This window comes from Piliocolobus tephrosceles, chromosome 1 (assembly GCF_002776525.5).
Source record: "Piliocolobus tephrosceles isolate RC106 chromosome 1, ASM277652v3, whole genome shotgun sequence".
In the NCBI taxonomy this organism is placed as follows: domain Eukaryota; kingdom Metazoa; phylum Chordata; class Mammalia; order Primates; family Cercopithecidae; genus Piliocolobus; species Piliocolobus tephrosceles.
This window is the reverse complement of record NC_045434.1, coordinates 187,074,490-187,090,494: the sequence shown is the minus strand read 5'-3', so window position 1 is coordinate 187,090,494 and position 16,005 is coordinate 187,074,490. Positions and strand designations below refer to the sequence as shown.

Below are 16,005 nucleotides of genomic sequence, written 5' to 3'. Positions count from 1 at the left end.
GGAACTGAAGTAAGACACACTGGGCACCCATCTTTAGGGGCAGAGTCTGAAGTGGGTAGAGCTCCAGATAGGCCTTGGCTGGCATTCCTCCCTGCTTCTGTTTCCCCTTGGACAGTGTCTGTGATGGCTAACTCACCATTCAGGGACATTCATAATTCTTTCTCTTCTTAGGGCATTTTACAGTTTCCTTTTGTGATTGGCCAGGGAAGTTCAAGATTTATATAATCGGTGCTTGCTTCATGCTAAGCATTGGAATGGTTCACCTGAGGTCCTGAGTAACAAACTTGATGCCAAAAGGGCAGGAGCACCCTAATGCAGATAAGACTTTCAAGTGCTGATGGGCTGGGTGTATCTAACGCCCATGAAATCACCACAGGAACACAGTTCCAACTGGGAGGCAAAGGCTACAGCTATAGCACTCTTTCCACATTTCCAAATAACCTCTCTAACTGCTTATTCAGGAAATGTGAATTATTAAAGGTGAGAGAGAGCACTGGATAGAAAGGAAAACTGGAGATACACCATCTTGTGGACAGGAACTTCACCTACATAATTCTTGGCAGAAGGTTATTCCATTAAGACCAGCTTGAGCCGGGCGCGGTGGCTCAAGCCTGTAATCCCAGCACTTTGGGAGGCCGAGACGGGCGGATCACGAGGTCAGGAGATCGAGACCATCCTGGCTAATACGGTGAAACCCCGTCTCTAATAGAAAATACAAAAAACTAGCCGGGCGACGAGGTGGGCGCCTGTAGTCCCAGCTACTCCGGAGGCTGAGGCAGGAGAATGGCATAAACCCGGGAGGCGGAGCTTGCAGTGAGCTGAGATCCGGCCACTGCACTCCAGTCCGGGCGACAGAGCGAGACTCCGCCTCAAAAAAAAAAAAAAAAAAAAAGACCAGCTTGAGACATCAAATTGTCTGGTCTCCTACATTCCCAGGATTCTGCAAGGAAGACTGGGTCTCTATTGTCATGGCATTACCTTGGGACCCTAGGGAAGCCTCAAACTCCTGGAAGGGAATCTTGATGTCAGCAATGCCATCCCTCTCAAAGGGAATTTCTGTTCCCTAAGAATGGCAAAGGTATTAACAGACTGCAAGCTTCATAAGGGCAGAAACCATATCTATCTTGCTCACCAATGTATTTAGTTTCCTTTTTTTCTTGAGACAGTCTCACTGTTGCCCAGGCTGGAGTGCAACAGCGTGATCACGGCTCACTGCAGCCTCGATTTCCTGGGTTCAAGCAATCCTCTTACCTCAGCCTCTCAGCTAGCTGGGACCACAGATGCACACCATCAAACACAGCTAACTTTTTATTATGTTTTTGTTACAGGGTCTCACTATGTTGTCCAGACTGGTCTCAAACTCCTGGCCTCAAATGATCCACCTGCCTCGGCCTCCCAAACTGCTGGGATTACAAGCATGAGTCACTGCACCTAGTCTTACTGCATTTCTAATGCCTAGGATAGCAGGCACCTGATAAATATGTTTGGAAGGAAGGAAGCACAGGACAAACTCTGCAAGCTACTTCTTTTTTGTTTTGTTTTGTTTTGTTGTTGTTGTTGTTGTTGTTTTGAGATGGAATCTAACTCTGTCACCCAAGCTGGAGTCCGATGGTGCAATCATGGCTCACCACAACGTCTGCCTCCTGGGTTCAAGTGATTCTCCTGCCTCAGCCTCCTGAGTAGCTGGGATTACAGACATGCACTACCATACTTGGCTAATTTTTGTATTTTTAGTAGAGATGGGGTTTCACCATGTTGGCCAGGCTGGTTTTGAACTCCTGACCTCATGTGATTCACCTGCCTCGGCCTCCCAAAGTGCTGGGATTATAGGCGTCAGCCACCGTGCCCAGCCTACAAGCTACTTCTAACACAAAACCCAAAAGTGTTGTTGAATCAGCCCCAGTCAAAACACTGTCCTGACCAAAGACAGAGCCAACCTGGCCCAGCACAAGGCCTTGCCAAGCATGGGCACATATCAGTATGGGGGGAAGTAAACTAGGGCAGAGAGCAAGGTGGAGTCATGGCAGCAGAACAGAGTCCTCTTTCAGAGGAAATGTTTCCTTAGCTGGGGGAAGAAACAAGTGGCCCATCATGCTCCTCAGTGGCATATTACAATCACGGAAAATTCATAATACAACTCATTCTGTCATGGGCTTCAATTAATCTCAGACCTGTAAAGCTATATGAATAGAGGCCTACTTTCCCTAACAATACAGAAAGGCCAGCTGCCTACCGCATACTTAATAATGTGCAGACAAAGCTCCCACCGGACAGAGGTTTAAGAAGCCAGCAGAGAACTCAACCCTCCTGCCTGCTGGGTCATCTGGCGATTAGACAAAAATTTAACCATATTAAACTTTTATGTTACTGCTAACATTTGCTGAGTTTTATTTATGCACCTGGGAGTAGGCTAAGCTCTTTGCATGAATATTTTATTTAATCCTCACAATCCTGTTAAGAGGTACTGTCATTTCCATTTTATAGATGAAGAACCTGATGGAAAGGTTTCAGTACCAGCACCCAGTACATAATAAAACCAGGACTGAGACTTGTCTGACACCCAAGCCCCTGCTCCACACCCTTGGCCACTCTGTCTCCTATCTCTTGCTCAGTTGATGAAAAGACAGATGGTCCAGACCAATTCTTACAACTTCTCTCTGGAACTTATCCAGTACTATCTGGAGTCAACAGTGGCTACAGGATCTTAACCAAATGGGCTTTTCTCAGGAAAGCTGCTGGAAGAAGGATCAGAAGAAAGTTCAAAAGGCAGGTCCTCAAATCAAGAGCTATCCATTTTGACCCAAACCCTTCACTACTGTTCATCTGAAAATAGGTGTCCACAGGGAAGAGTTGAGGCTTTAAAAAAATAAAAAAGTGTCCAGACACTAACCACACACACAGGTCTTGACGATGTTCCTGCCAGTTCCACACAATGCCTTGAATTAGAAGCTGTTCCAATTACTGAGATTTTTATAAAATCTCCAAAATAAGCCAAAAGGCTATGCTTCGGCCCTGCAATTGGTGTTTGTTTTTATAAACTCCTCTGCTGTTTTATTATTTTCTCCCTTGAGGAATTCCTGAGGAGAATAAATTTAAGATAGTTTTCAGACTGAGTTGGATTTACTACCCAATTATGCTAATTTTCTCATCCCTCTTCATTCTGTCACACAAATGGAGAAGTTTATATTTGCACAGGTCTTCTAAAGGGCAAAAAGAACCCACCAAAATTATAGTTTTCCAAGATAGTAGGATTTAAGACGATTATCTTTCACTGAAGTGTTTAAGCAAGACACAATGATTTAATTTCACTGAGAGAGACCAACTTCAGCAAGTTCTGATTGGCCTTACTTACGTCAATTAAATCGTGATATAACAAGATCCCAAGATCCCATAGACTTGCTCAATGCTAGCTGAATTTTAGAATCAAAAACCTTGCAGGTTTGTGTTAACAGCCAGAAAACTCTACTTTCCCCCAACTGCCATGTACTCAAGTCATTATCCTACAATCTGAGGAGACAGATTTAGGATTAATAATTTATTACCTTCCTGTACTGCAATGTAGTTAAGAATATAGGACAATTTGGCAGGACAAAGTTCCTGTTGAAGACTCATTGCTGTAAGATATATTCCATTAGTCATCTGCCTCAGTTTGGGTGCCCAACAGATACATGAAGAGCAGAGATATAATGCCACCTAAAAAGTCTCCTGAAAATGCTTTTCCCCTGAAGATAAAAACCAATGCATGTTCAAAATATATCATTCTCTTAAAGGAAAAAGACACCACTGGCTCTGACTGGTACAACAGAGGCTACAGCCCTCAAAGTAAGGGCAAAGGAGGCAAGTGAGGGCAAGGCCCACAGGTACCTTTTGCCTGCCAGGGACACTTACTTGGGTTCAGGAATACAAGCAAGTATGAGAACAACAAAAAAGGCAACTAACTAGTGGTAAAGAGACCTCTTGCTAAGGTAGGAGGTGTTTTTGTCCCATCTGCAGTCTCTGTAGAGGTTGAGGGTGATAATTAATCTCTCCCACCTAGAGTCTGGGAATAATTAAAATATGAAGCATGGCAGTTAAGGTGCAGATGAAGATCAAAATATTATCTTTATAGTCAGTGATAAGGATGACTGGAGAACATGGCTGAGATGTGTAACCACAAACAGCCTTTATTATACTTTCCTATACTGAATTAAACTTACCTAACTGGACAAAATGCAGGCTGACCTCGCATGGGCAGACCAGCTACAGCATGGCAGTGGGAGAAGATATACAAATCCTGAAGACTGGGCCAGGTGGTGGTGGCTCACGCCTGTAATCCTAGCACTTTGGGAGGCCAAGGCAGGCAGATTGCCTGAGCTCAGGAGTTTGAGACCAGCCTGGGCAACACAGTGAAACCCCGTTTCTACTAAAAATACAAAAAATTAGGCGGGCATGGCAGCATGCACCTGTAGTCCCAGCTACTCAGGAGTCTGAGGCAAGAGAATTGCTTGATCCCAGGAGGTGGAAGTTGCAGTGAGCCGAGATTGTGCCACTGCACTCCAGCCTGGGCGACAGACTGAGACTCCATCTCAAAAAATAAATAAATAAATAAAATCCTGAAGACTGGCCACTCCATACAATAGGATTATTTTCTAATCTCATCAATCAGAAACATCACTCTGCCACTCATGGAGTGAATAAGAGAAAAGGCAGAGGATATAGCAAAAATTACTCCCCAAAACTTGTTCCCTCCTGGGGAGTGAAGTGCCCACTTAACAGGTTGAGGTTGAAAAACAGAGCAGGAAAGAATGATGTTCCATAACATGTATATTCCAAGGTGCATTATCTTTAATCCAACAAACCTTTATTGCTACCTACTACAGCAGGTATAGTGCTAGATGCTAGAGATGTAACTATGAGTAAAATAGTTTCATGGAGTAGACAGACACATAAACAACTAATCAAAGCAGACTTCTGCTCAAAGCCATAATGGAGTAGTTGATACCAGACTCACCGTCCTGCCGTAAACAACTACAAAACTGGACAGAAGATACAATCCAACTGTTTTTAGTCAGGCGGTAACAGGCAGGGCAAGGTTGCAATCCTGAGAAGGGAAACCTGAAGTGAAACCATAACTGCCCAGCTGTATATTAAGCGACAATTTCCCAACCATGACATAGGAAGCTGGAACCCAAACAGAACACATGGGTCTCACTGAGCCCAGGAAGCAGACATGTGAATTTGGCTAGAAGGTGAGGAGTGAGAATTTGAGAGGAAGGAGCTGTGAAGAAAGGGGGCCCCAGAAGCCCAGTGGGAGGGTCCCCTGCCAGTCCGTGGCTGGACTATAAAGGCATGAGGCAAGACCACATGATGTTTATTAATTAGATGGTAGATGCTACAGGGCTGAGAGGGAGACTCACTAGAGGTCAAGTAGTGCCCTCTAGGGGGGCAAGAGGAGCATGTTGGAACTCTGGCCCTGCCAGAGTGAAGAGTGAAGCAATCACATTGATGCCATATACCAGCAGAGACGCCAGAAAGGCCTCACCTTAGGAGTAAGGACTACACTCTAGAGCAAAACCTGTTCTGAACCTTTCCTCACAAAGCCTAAGGCCACACAGAGTATAACATGGTATAATCAGAGAGAGATGCATAGACATTATGAGAACATTACAGAAGTCCACACCAGGGGTCTCAGGGAAAGCATGAGAAAGGAGCTTATGTTTACCTGAATTGGAACACATCAGGCAGAATGGTAATGCCATATGCAGAGAAATGGAGCCTTCTACATAGAAATGTGAGATGAACTGTGACATGCATGTGAAGGAGAGAAAGTAATAGAGAATGACTCAGGTGACCGGGCGCAGTGGCTCACACCTGTAACCCCAGCACTTTGGGAGGGTGAGGCAGGTGGATCATTTGAGATCAGGAGTTGAGACCAGCCTGGCCAACATGGTGAAACCCTATCTGTAGTAAAAATACAAAAATTAGCCAGGCGTGGTGGCAGGTGCCTGTAATCCCAGTTACTCAAGAGGCTGAGGCAGGAAAATCGCTTGAACCTGAGAGGCAGAGGTTGCAGTGAGCCAAGATCACGCCACTGTGCTCCAGCCTGGGCAACAAAGCAAGACTCAGCCTTGAAAAAAAAAAAAATGACTCAGGGATTTCTACCTCAGAATATGGCTAGAGGTGGTCTTTTCATGGTTATAGGGAATAAAGGAGAAGAAAGGGGGGGTAAAAGATCACAGGTTCAGTTTCACTGTACTAAGTTAGAGGCAGCTGTGAGACATCTTGGCTGGAGATGTGCGACGTACAGATGGCTAAGTGGTCTGGAGCTCAGGAATAGTTATAAATTTGGAAGCAGTGAGCACATAGGTTACAAGTGAGGAAAAGAATAAGATTGCCCAGGGAGAGCACAAGTGGGACAAAAAAGGGTTGAAACAGAACCCTGACAAACAAAAGACGTAAGGGAGAGAAGGCAGTGGGGGAAAAATAATTAGAAAGTGCCATGCATTGTCTAGGAGGAGGACAAAACAAAGCATGGTGTAACTCAAGGCAAGTGAGGAAATGGTCTCAAGACGGTAAACAAAGGTGTCAAATGCAGCAGAGATGTTAAGTAAGGTAAGAAGTAAAGGTGTCCAACTAGGAAGATCAATAGTTACCCTGGCAAAAGCCAAGGTTTGGGCAGAAGCCAGACCTTACTGAATTCAGAAGAAGACAAAGGTGGGAGAATGGAAACAGCAAATGTGGTCTACTCTTTCAGAAAGCTTCACTGACTGCAAAGATCAAATCAGGGAACTGGACAGCAATCTTTCACGAAGAACAGTGCCTGCCTCAATAAATATTTATTGACTGGGTAAGTAATTTTACAAATGAACAAAATAATGGAGAAATCTATACCCTTCTAGTTGTTTCCCTAGTCCTTGTCTCTTACTGTGTCAGTCTGTCCATCTATAAACTGAATATGTATTAGGCCCAAGCCAAGTTCCATTTCCTCCACGAAGCTTTCCTTGATTTTTCTAACCTTCAACACCTTCTCTACTATAATAAAAAAGATGAACAATAACAAGTGTTGGCAAGGATGCAGAGAAACTGGAACCCCCATACATTACTGGTGGAAATGTAAAATGGTGCAGCTGCTGTAGAAAACAGTTTCTCCGGCCGGGCGCGGTGGCTCAAGCCTGTAATCCCAGCACTTTGGGAGGCCGAGACGGGCGGATCACGAGGTCAGGAGATCGAGACCATCCTGGCTAACACGGTGAAACCCCGTCTCTACTAAAAATACAAAAAACTAGCCGGGCGACGTGGCGGGCGCCTGTAGTCCCAGCTACTCCGGAGGCTGAGGCAGGAGAATGGCGTAAACCCGGGAGGCGGAGCTTGCAGTGAGCTGAGATCCGGCCACAGCACTCCAGCCCCGGCGACAGAGCAAGACTCTGTCTCAAAAAAAAAAAAAAAAAAAAAAAGAAAACAGTTTCTCAAAAAAGTTAAACCAAGAGTTACCATATCATCCAGCAATTCCACTCCTATATATAAATATATATGTGAAATTTTATATATAAAATTATACATATATAAATAGTGGAACCGCTGGATCATATATACATTATTACATCTATTATATATAAATAGTGGAATTGCTGGATCATATATATGTAATATATATGTGATATGTATGTAATATACATATGTGATATGTATGTGTAATATATAATATATGTGATATGTAATATATGTGATCATATGTAATACATATGATCCAGCAAGTCCACTATTTATATGTAATATATACATATATAATATACACATACTATATATTTATGATTATATATAATCCAGCAATTCCACTATATATACATTTATTGTATATAAATGTATATATAGAATATATATTTTAATATAGTGTAATTGGTACATATGTAGTGGAGTGGAATTGCATATATATGTAATGCATATATATACATGATCCAGCAATTGCACTATTTATATATAAATACATGTATTTATCTATATATACAGATACCCAAGAAAATTAAAAACATATGTTCACACAAAAATGTATACATAAATGTTAAGAGCAACATTGTTCATAATAGCCAAAAAGTAGAAAAAACCCAATGTCCATCAACTGATGAATGGATAAACAAAATGTGGCACATCCGTAAAACAGAATATTATTCAGCCATAAAAAGAAACCAAGTACTGATACCTCCTAGGATATGGATGAACCTTGGAAATATTATGCTAAATGAAATAAGCCACATGCAAAAGGCCACATATTGTAAGATTCCACTTATGAAATGTCCAGAATAGGCAAATCCATAGAGTCAGAAAGCAGATTTGTGGTTTCTGGTAGCTGGGGGAGGAGAGGATAGGGGGTGACTGCTAATGGGTACAGGGCTTCTTCTAGGGGTGAGAAAAAGTTCTGGAATTAGACAGTGCTATATCTCAATTTTTAAAAACTTCTTGGCCAGGTGCAGTGGCTCACACCTGTAATCCCAGCACTCTGGGAGGCCAAGGTGGGTAGATTGCTCAAGGCCAGGAGTTTGACACCAGCCTGGCCAACATGGCAAAACCCCATCTCCACTAAAAATACAAAACTTAGCCAGGTGTGGTGGTGCGCCCCTGTAGTCCCAGCAACTCAGAAGGCTGGGGCACAAGAATTGCTTGAACCCGGGAGGCAGAGGTTGCAGTGAGCTGAGATCGTACCACTGCAGTCCAGCCTGGGCCACAGACTGTGACTCTGTCTCAAAAAAAAAAAAACTTCCTCTAATCTCTTTACTACAGAACACCTAAATTCTACCCATCTCTTTAGGACTACCTCTACTTGTTCGTATTGAGTGAAATCACTGAGAGGTTCCTTGAAGACAGAGTCTCATCAACTTTCTCCTGGACTGTTTGATTAACATCCTAATGGATACCCTAACCTCTAAGCCTGACCTCCCTGCCTTTTCCATTCACCTCCATCTCGACAATTATCATTCTTCTACACTACTGTAAAAATTATCCAGAAATTTACCAGTATTATAGTATATTTAATACAGTATTAATACAGTTTTATATTTAATACTAGTATTAAACTATTATAGTGTTTGCCTTAAGAGGTGCACAAGACAAATCCCTGGGGCATGAAAGGAAAATATTAGACTTCTTCATATTTGCTTCGGTCGATCCCTTTAAAATTTTGTTTTTGGCATCTCTTACATATACATAAGACATTATTAGTACAAAATTACATGCTATAATGTATAAATATATATACAGGGGTACACTCTCAATTTTTCAATGGATTAAAGTGCATCATGAAAAAAATTTACAGACCATCTACCTAAAAAGATTAAAACTGAAGCTTCTTGCCGGGCGCGGTGGCTCACGCCTGTAATCCCAGCACTTTGGGAGGCCGAAGCAGGCGGATCACAAAGTCAGGAGATCGAGACCACGGTGAAACCCCGTCTCTACTAAAAATACAAAAAATTAGCCGGGCGCGGTGGCAGGTGCCTGTAGTCCCAGCTACTCAGGAGGCTGAGGCAGGAGAATGGCGTGAACCCGGGAGGCGGAGCTTGCAGTGAGCCGAGATCGCGCCACTGCACTCCAGCCTGGGCGACAGAGCGAGACTCCGTCTCAAAAAAAAAAACAAAAAACTGAAGCTTCTTAACATGAAGCTTCATGCTAAGTCACAAAGGATCTCGTATGTGACCTAGCCACCACCTACCTCTTCTGGAGCTGCCAAACCAGCTTTGCTCTTTATATTCCAGTAGTGTTAAACTGCTTGTGGAGTTTCTTCTATATACCACGCTGTTTCACTTTTGTGCCTTTGCTTTTGTATTCCCATTGCATGGGAATACCCTTTGAATCCTTCAAATTCAACCTTCACAACTCTGTTCAGGCATCAGCTTCTCTAGAAAGAACTCCTTCGAGTACCCTCTTTGCCTCCAAGCTAAATGCTTCTCCTATGGTTCCAGTAGCACTCTGTGCGTTGCATCCTTTTTTTTTTTTTTTTTGAGAGACAGGGTCTCCCTCTATCCCCACACTGGACTACAGTGACATGATCATAGCTCACTGCAGTCTTGAACTCCTGGGCTCAGGTGATCCTCTCATCTCAGCCTCTCGAGTAGCTAGGACTACAGGTGCCCACCACCACACCCGGCTAATTTTTATTTTTTATTTGTGTAGAGATGAGGTCTAACTATGTTGTCCAGGCTGGTCTTGAACTCCTGGCCTCGGGTGATCCTCCTGCCTCAGCCTCTCAAAGTGCTAGGATAAGCCAATGCACCTGGCCTCTACCTTTTCACCTGCCACTGGTAGTTATTCCAGGGTAAGGACTGTACTGTACTAATCTTTATTATCCTGGTGCCTAGCCTAGAAGCAGACTCCTAGTAAGTTCTCAAAAAATGTTCTGAATTGAATAATGTTTCTCTGTACTCAAAATACATACTAACTAACTGTATAATCTCCTTCCCAGAGGTAGGGAAATGTCAGTACAAGTTTTCCTAGCCAGTTGTTAGCTTTGGGCCTAAGGACATTAACTTCAGTGTGATTCTCCTTGTTTTAGATTTCTAGGGCCAATTAGGTCCTTGCATCCCCCACAAACATGCACACATAACTCTTCAGATGTATACATTCTTTCTTTGTATGTGTTAATATATTTGTTAAGATTTTAGTCAATTTTGTTGGTCCCAAAGTGTCTCCTTAAAGTGCTTTGGGAAAAGTGCCAACAAAATTGGTCCCAAATTATTGTGTCTCCTTAAAGTGCCTTTCCATACCTCTGCTCTGATTGTGTTGTTGTTAAAGCTTAATTTGTAAGGAACAATTCCCTTATTGGTAATTTATTATTCAGTCAACAAATATTTTATGCATCTACTACGTGCCAAGCCCTTGGTACCCGCTAAGAATACCCAACAAAACTAAAAGAAGCAACATGTCTGCTCTCAAGAAGCTGACAATCTATTGTAGGAATTTCCAAACTCCTGAGATCACTTCCTATTAGTCTCCAGATGAGAATCCCCAGGTCCAAAATGCTATTTTTCAAGCCACTTAACAATAAAATTAAACAGAAAAATAGCCATTCAATGGCACACAAGGAAAACATAGATAGACCATCTTTTATCAAATTGTAATCGATGCTTTCAATAATCAATGCTTTCTAACAGTAGGGCCTCGGCACCGAACCCAAAAGTGGAAATACAAAAGTTCACCATGTATAAGTCAACAGCTGCCTGGGGCTCTACCAAAGATGGAGCAAACTCCTAAGTGGGAAACAGGAGTGAAGGATAACTGCAGAGCTGCCTTAATTTGGTTAGTTTTTCAGAAATAATCCATGAGCTAAATAACAGCAGGAATCAAGAATGTATTTTATCTGGAAAAAAAGTAAACACTCAGGTAAACACTGAGTAAACTAATGAGTAGAGAAATACTGACTCAGGCTCCCACGAATAGGTTTTTGCTGTTATTATTTTGTTGTTGCTTTTTCAAGTAGATTGTTTTCCCCCTTATATAAAAAGGTATACAAGTATACCAAACAAAGGCCTGGCAAACACAGAAAAATATAAAGAGATAATAATTCCTCTAGTCAAAAAAATACATAAATATTTAGTTGTACCTCTTGTTTCAGACTGTTTTCTATTACATAACTTTTTCTTCTTTTCACAAAATTGACACCATGTTGAATATGTGGTTGCATAACTTGATTTTATCATTTAATATTAGGAGCATTTTCCCGTGTACTTTTTTTTTTTTACAATTATTAAACATTTTTTAATTCTAAAGAGACAGGGCCTCACTATGTTGCTGACTGGTCTCAAACTCTTAGGCTCAAGCAATCCTCCCATCTTGGCCCCCTGAGTAGCTGGGACTAGAGACGTGTGCCACCACACCAGCTTTTCTTTTAAAGTATGAATTTTAAGACTCGATAATATCCCACCATGTGGAGATGCAAAGATTCCACCACTCTCCTATAATCAAGCAGGTTTTAGCAATATTTTGCAGCACAGAATAAATGAGTGTTGATGAGAGCTCTCATTCACAACTATCTAAATGTATCCTTCAGATAAATTCTTAAATGAAGAATTGAGTCAAAAACATGAATTTCTTTTAGGGCTCTTGATATTTTATTCCAAGAAGTTCTCTGTTCAAACTCGTCAGCACTGTATGAGGACAACCACATCACCCCCTGGCAGCACTAGATATTTTTACTTTAATCTCCATCAATATGACAGATTTAAAAGGATATTTCATTTTAAACTGTAGTTTTGATTGGTAATGAGAATGAACATTTTAAATACGCTCATTTTAATTTCTTATTTATGGCACTCTGTTTATGCCTTTTCTTTTTTCTTTTTTTCTTTTTTTTTTTTTTTAGATGGAGTCTCGCTCTGTTGGCCAGGCTGGAGTGCTGTGGTGTGGTTATGGCTCACTGTAACCTCCACCTCCTGGGTTCTAGCAATTCTCCTGCCTCAGCCTCCTAAGTAGCTGGGATTACATGTGCACACCATCACGCCTGGCTAATTTTCTGTATTTTTAGTAGAGACAGGGTTTCACCATGTTGGTCAGGCTGGTCTTGAACTCCTAACCTCAGGTGATCCACCCACCTCGGCCTCCCAATGTGCTGGGATTACAGGCATGAGCCAACACGCCCAGCCCTATTTATTTTTTCTATTAGGATATTCCTTTAAAAAAAAAAATGGGAAGGAGCTCCAATTAAATCAAAGTATATAACAAATATGTCTGTCACATGTTGCTTGCATGTTCCCTCAATGTGAACACACATTTGAACATACATGGCTCTTGATCTTTTAATTTCCATGGTAAAAGCTCCAAATTTTTCTAAAATAGATCTGGCATAACCTAATCCCCCCTAGAACTACTCCTAACACCACCACCTTTGCACTTCTATACTTAATTAGGGTGCTGTTTTTAAGCATCAAGCTCAAGGTTACTAAAAACTTGCACGATGAGCCTACAATGCTGTGTTTAAGCAAGTGCTAGATTGGAAAGCACAGAAAGACTTGGAATTGCTTCTTCATCCTCTGTACTTTGAATCTCTCAAATAACAAGCTGCTTACCACGGTACTTGGTAAAAAAAAAAATTGCCGCCGGGTATGGTGGCTCATGCCTGTAATCCCAGCACTTTGGGAGGCTGAGGCGGGCAGATCATGAGGTCAAAAAATGGAGACCATCCTGGCCAACATGGTGAAACCCTGTCTCTACTAAAGATACAAAAGTTAGCTGGGTGTGGTGGCGGGCACCTGTAGTCCCAGCTACTCGGGAGGGTGAGGCAGGAGAATCACTTGAACCTGGGAGGTGGAGGTTGCAGTGAGCAGAGACAGCTCCACTGTACTCCAGCCTGGCAGCAGAGTAAGATTCCATTTCAAAAAAAAAAAAATTGCCTTTGGTCCTCAAAAACATCACCTGTGGTCGGAAGGCAGAGTACCAGAAGAGAAAGGGTATGAGCTCTACAGTGGACAAACCTGGGTTTAGAATCCTAGCTCCATCATGTTCTTGCTATGTAACCTTGGTCAAGTCATTTTGCCTCTCTAGGCCTCAATTTCCTTATCTATAAAACGAGAAGAAAACGATCTGTTTTAGGGTTATCATGAAGATTAAATGAGATAAGGTATGTAATGTTTATAATTAGGAGTCTGGTATGTGGTAGGTGTGCTTCAAAAAATGTAAATTTACACCAGGCATGGTGGTTGGTGCCTGCAATCCCAGCTATCCAGTAGGCCAAGGTTGCAGGATCGACTGAAGCCAGGAGTTCAAGACCAACCTGGGCAAAATAGCAAGACCCCCATCTCTAAAAAAAATGTAAAAATTAGCCAGGCAGATGGGTGCAGTGGCTCACGTCTGTAATCTCAGCACTTTGGGAAGTAAAGGCATGCAGATCACTTAAGGTCAGGAGTTTGAGACCAGCATGGCCAACATGGCAAAACCCTATCTCTACTAAAATATAAAAATTATAAAATATAAAAATTAGCTGGGTGTGGTAGTAGGCGCCTGTAATTCCAGCTACTCGGGAGGCTGAGGCAGGAGAATTGCTTGAACCCGGGAGGCAGAGTTTGCAGTGAGCCGAGATTGTGCCACTGCACTCCAGCCTAGGTGACGGAGTGACACTGTCTCAAAAATAAAAATAAAAATAAATTAGCCAGGCATACTAGCTCATGCCTGGAAGCTGAGGCAAGAGGACAGCTTGAGCCCAGGAGTTTGAGGCTGCAGGCAGCTATGGTCGCACCATTGTACTCCAGCCTGGGCAACAAGAACCCATCTCTTTTTTTAAAAAAAAGTGATTTTCTCCCTACTCTGATGGTGCTAAATCAATTCCTTATTTAATTCTAACGATCTTATATAAAATGTTGACCTGAAATAGTCAGCTGTCCCAGCAAAGCATCATCTGGGGTAAAAACAAAAAACAAAAAGAAAACATGTAGATCAGCTTTCTGTCAAGTGCAACTTCCACTGCTACAATTATGTAATCATCAACCACCACTGCAAGACAACAAAAACCCCAAAGCTAATGTTACTGAAATTGCTAAATACAATAATTACTACGGTTTCAAAATCATGACCACCAACTCCCTTAGGAAAGCAACAGAAATCTTTGTAATTATAAGGGGAAATGGCTGATTAGTTATCCCAGACAGTGGTCACTACAGCAAAAGGTTTTTGGTCACTGGCCAGAATGGCAGCATACTCAGAAATCTTTCTCAAACTGCTGTTTTCTCACACTCATACTATGAAAGCAATAATATCAACAAAAGAAAGAAAGAAAGAAAGAAAGAAGGAAAGAAAGAAAGGAAGGAAGGAAGGAAGGAAGGAAGGAAGGGAGGGAGGGAGGAAGGAGGCTAGCTAGCTAGCTTTCTCCTTTGAAATTTAGTCTTCTTGGCACTGATTCCTGGCAAGAGGCTTTACCCTGGTGAAATAACCTCTAGGAGGAAAACATAGTCTACAAAATCTATCAACACAGCCCCTTTCTATGGAAAAAGTAAGGAATGCATTTTTCCCATAAGTGTAGATTCCTTTAGGAAAGGAAAGGAAGTTCAAGGCCAGCCAGGGCAATAGCAAGACTAAGCACCCATGTTGAGTGCTGTGCTACACGCTTTAATTATACTATCCCTCAAATCAAACTATGAGGTAGATATGATCCTTCCTCAAAGATAACAGGTAATTTGCTCAAGGTTTTACACTCATTAGGTAGAAATATCCAGTTCCAGGGCCCAGATCTGTCCAACTTTGAAACCTTTTTGTTTTCAATAAACTTTTATCAAGTCTTAAAACGGTTGTGCCAATTCTCCCTTATGAAAAATAATCCAGTTCAAATTCTGGTTCCAAAACAAAACAAATAAATAAACTCAACAGACTGAGTATTCACCAAAAGGATGACCATTTCTGTCAATTAGCAGATTGCTTTTCTGTCTCCTAATAGTCCTTAAAATGAACTGAGGGACTCACAAGAAGTGCTCTTTTCTTAAAAAAAAAAAATCTTAAATCTATAAAGAAAATGGTACCTGTTGACAACCACAGAACACTGAAGCAAAAGCAAGTATAAAACAGGTACAGGCTTCTCAACCACTTCACAGATGTCTGCCAATAATATCCTGATAAAATCCAGGAAGCAGGACTTGGCTTGACTCCCAGCCGCTTCTCCATGGCCTTCCAGACAGGCAGAACCAGTACACTAGAAGGACAGAAAGAGAAGAAATTACATGCCAAGTAATTAATAATTAATTCCTGGAAATGTGGAATGCTAGAGAATGTGACAGATTAGGGGAAAGAAAAATTTCAAGTTTGCCTTTAATGGCTCAACCCTGCCTGTAAATTTTAAACTTGGGCTTTGAGGTAGCCTATAATTAGCACAATAACAACACAGCAAGGGATGTGAAATGAATCCACTGAAAACTGAAACTTTATATTCCTTTTTTTTTTAATCTAACAGTAAATCACCTATGTGGTAAAATGGAAAGAGCAACAGCCCACAGACAAGAAGATCTGAGTTTTAGTTGCAGTTCTGTTACTAACAGCTTTGTGACTTTGACCAAACACACT

The 16,005-nt window shown here is 41.9% G+C and overlaps 1 protein-coding gene across 5 annotated transcripts in view; it reads right to left on the bottom strand.

The window, feature by feature from the left end:
• The window catches only part of KIAA0319L (KIAA0319 like), a 130,360-nt gene that overhangs the window by 111,584 nt on the left and 2,771 nt on the right, over window positions 1-16,005 (bottom strand). For all 5 annotated transcript variants that reach the window (XR_002735659.2, XM_023232260.2, XM_023232258.1 and 2 more), the window contains exon 2: window positions 15,468-15,637. Coding sequence is in view for 3 of the 5 variants with exons in the window: in XM_023232260.2 (XP_023088028.1) it covers window positions 15,468-15,609 (142 nt within the window). In the remaining 2 variants the exon portion in view is untranslated. The remainder of the gene's footprint in view (window positions 1-15,467; window positions 15,638-16,005) is intronic.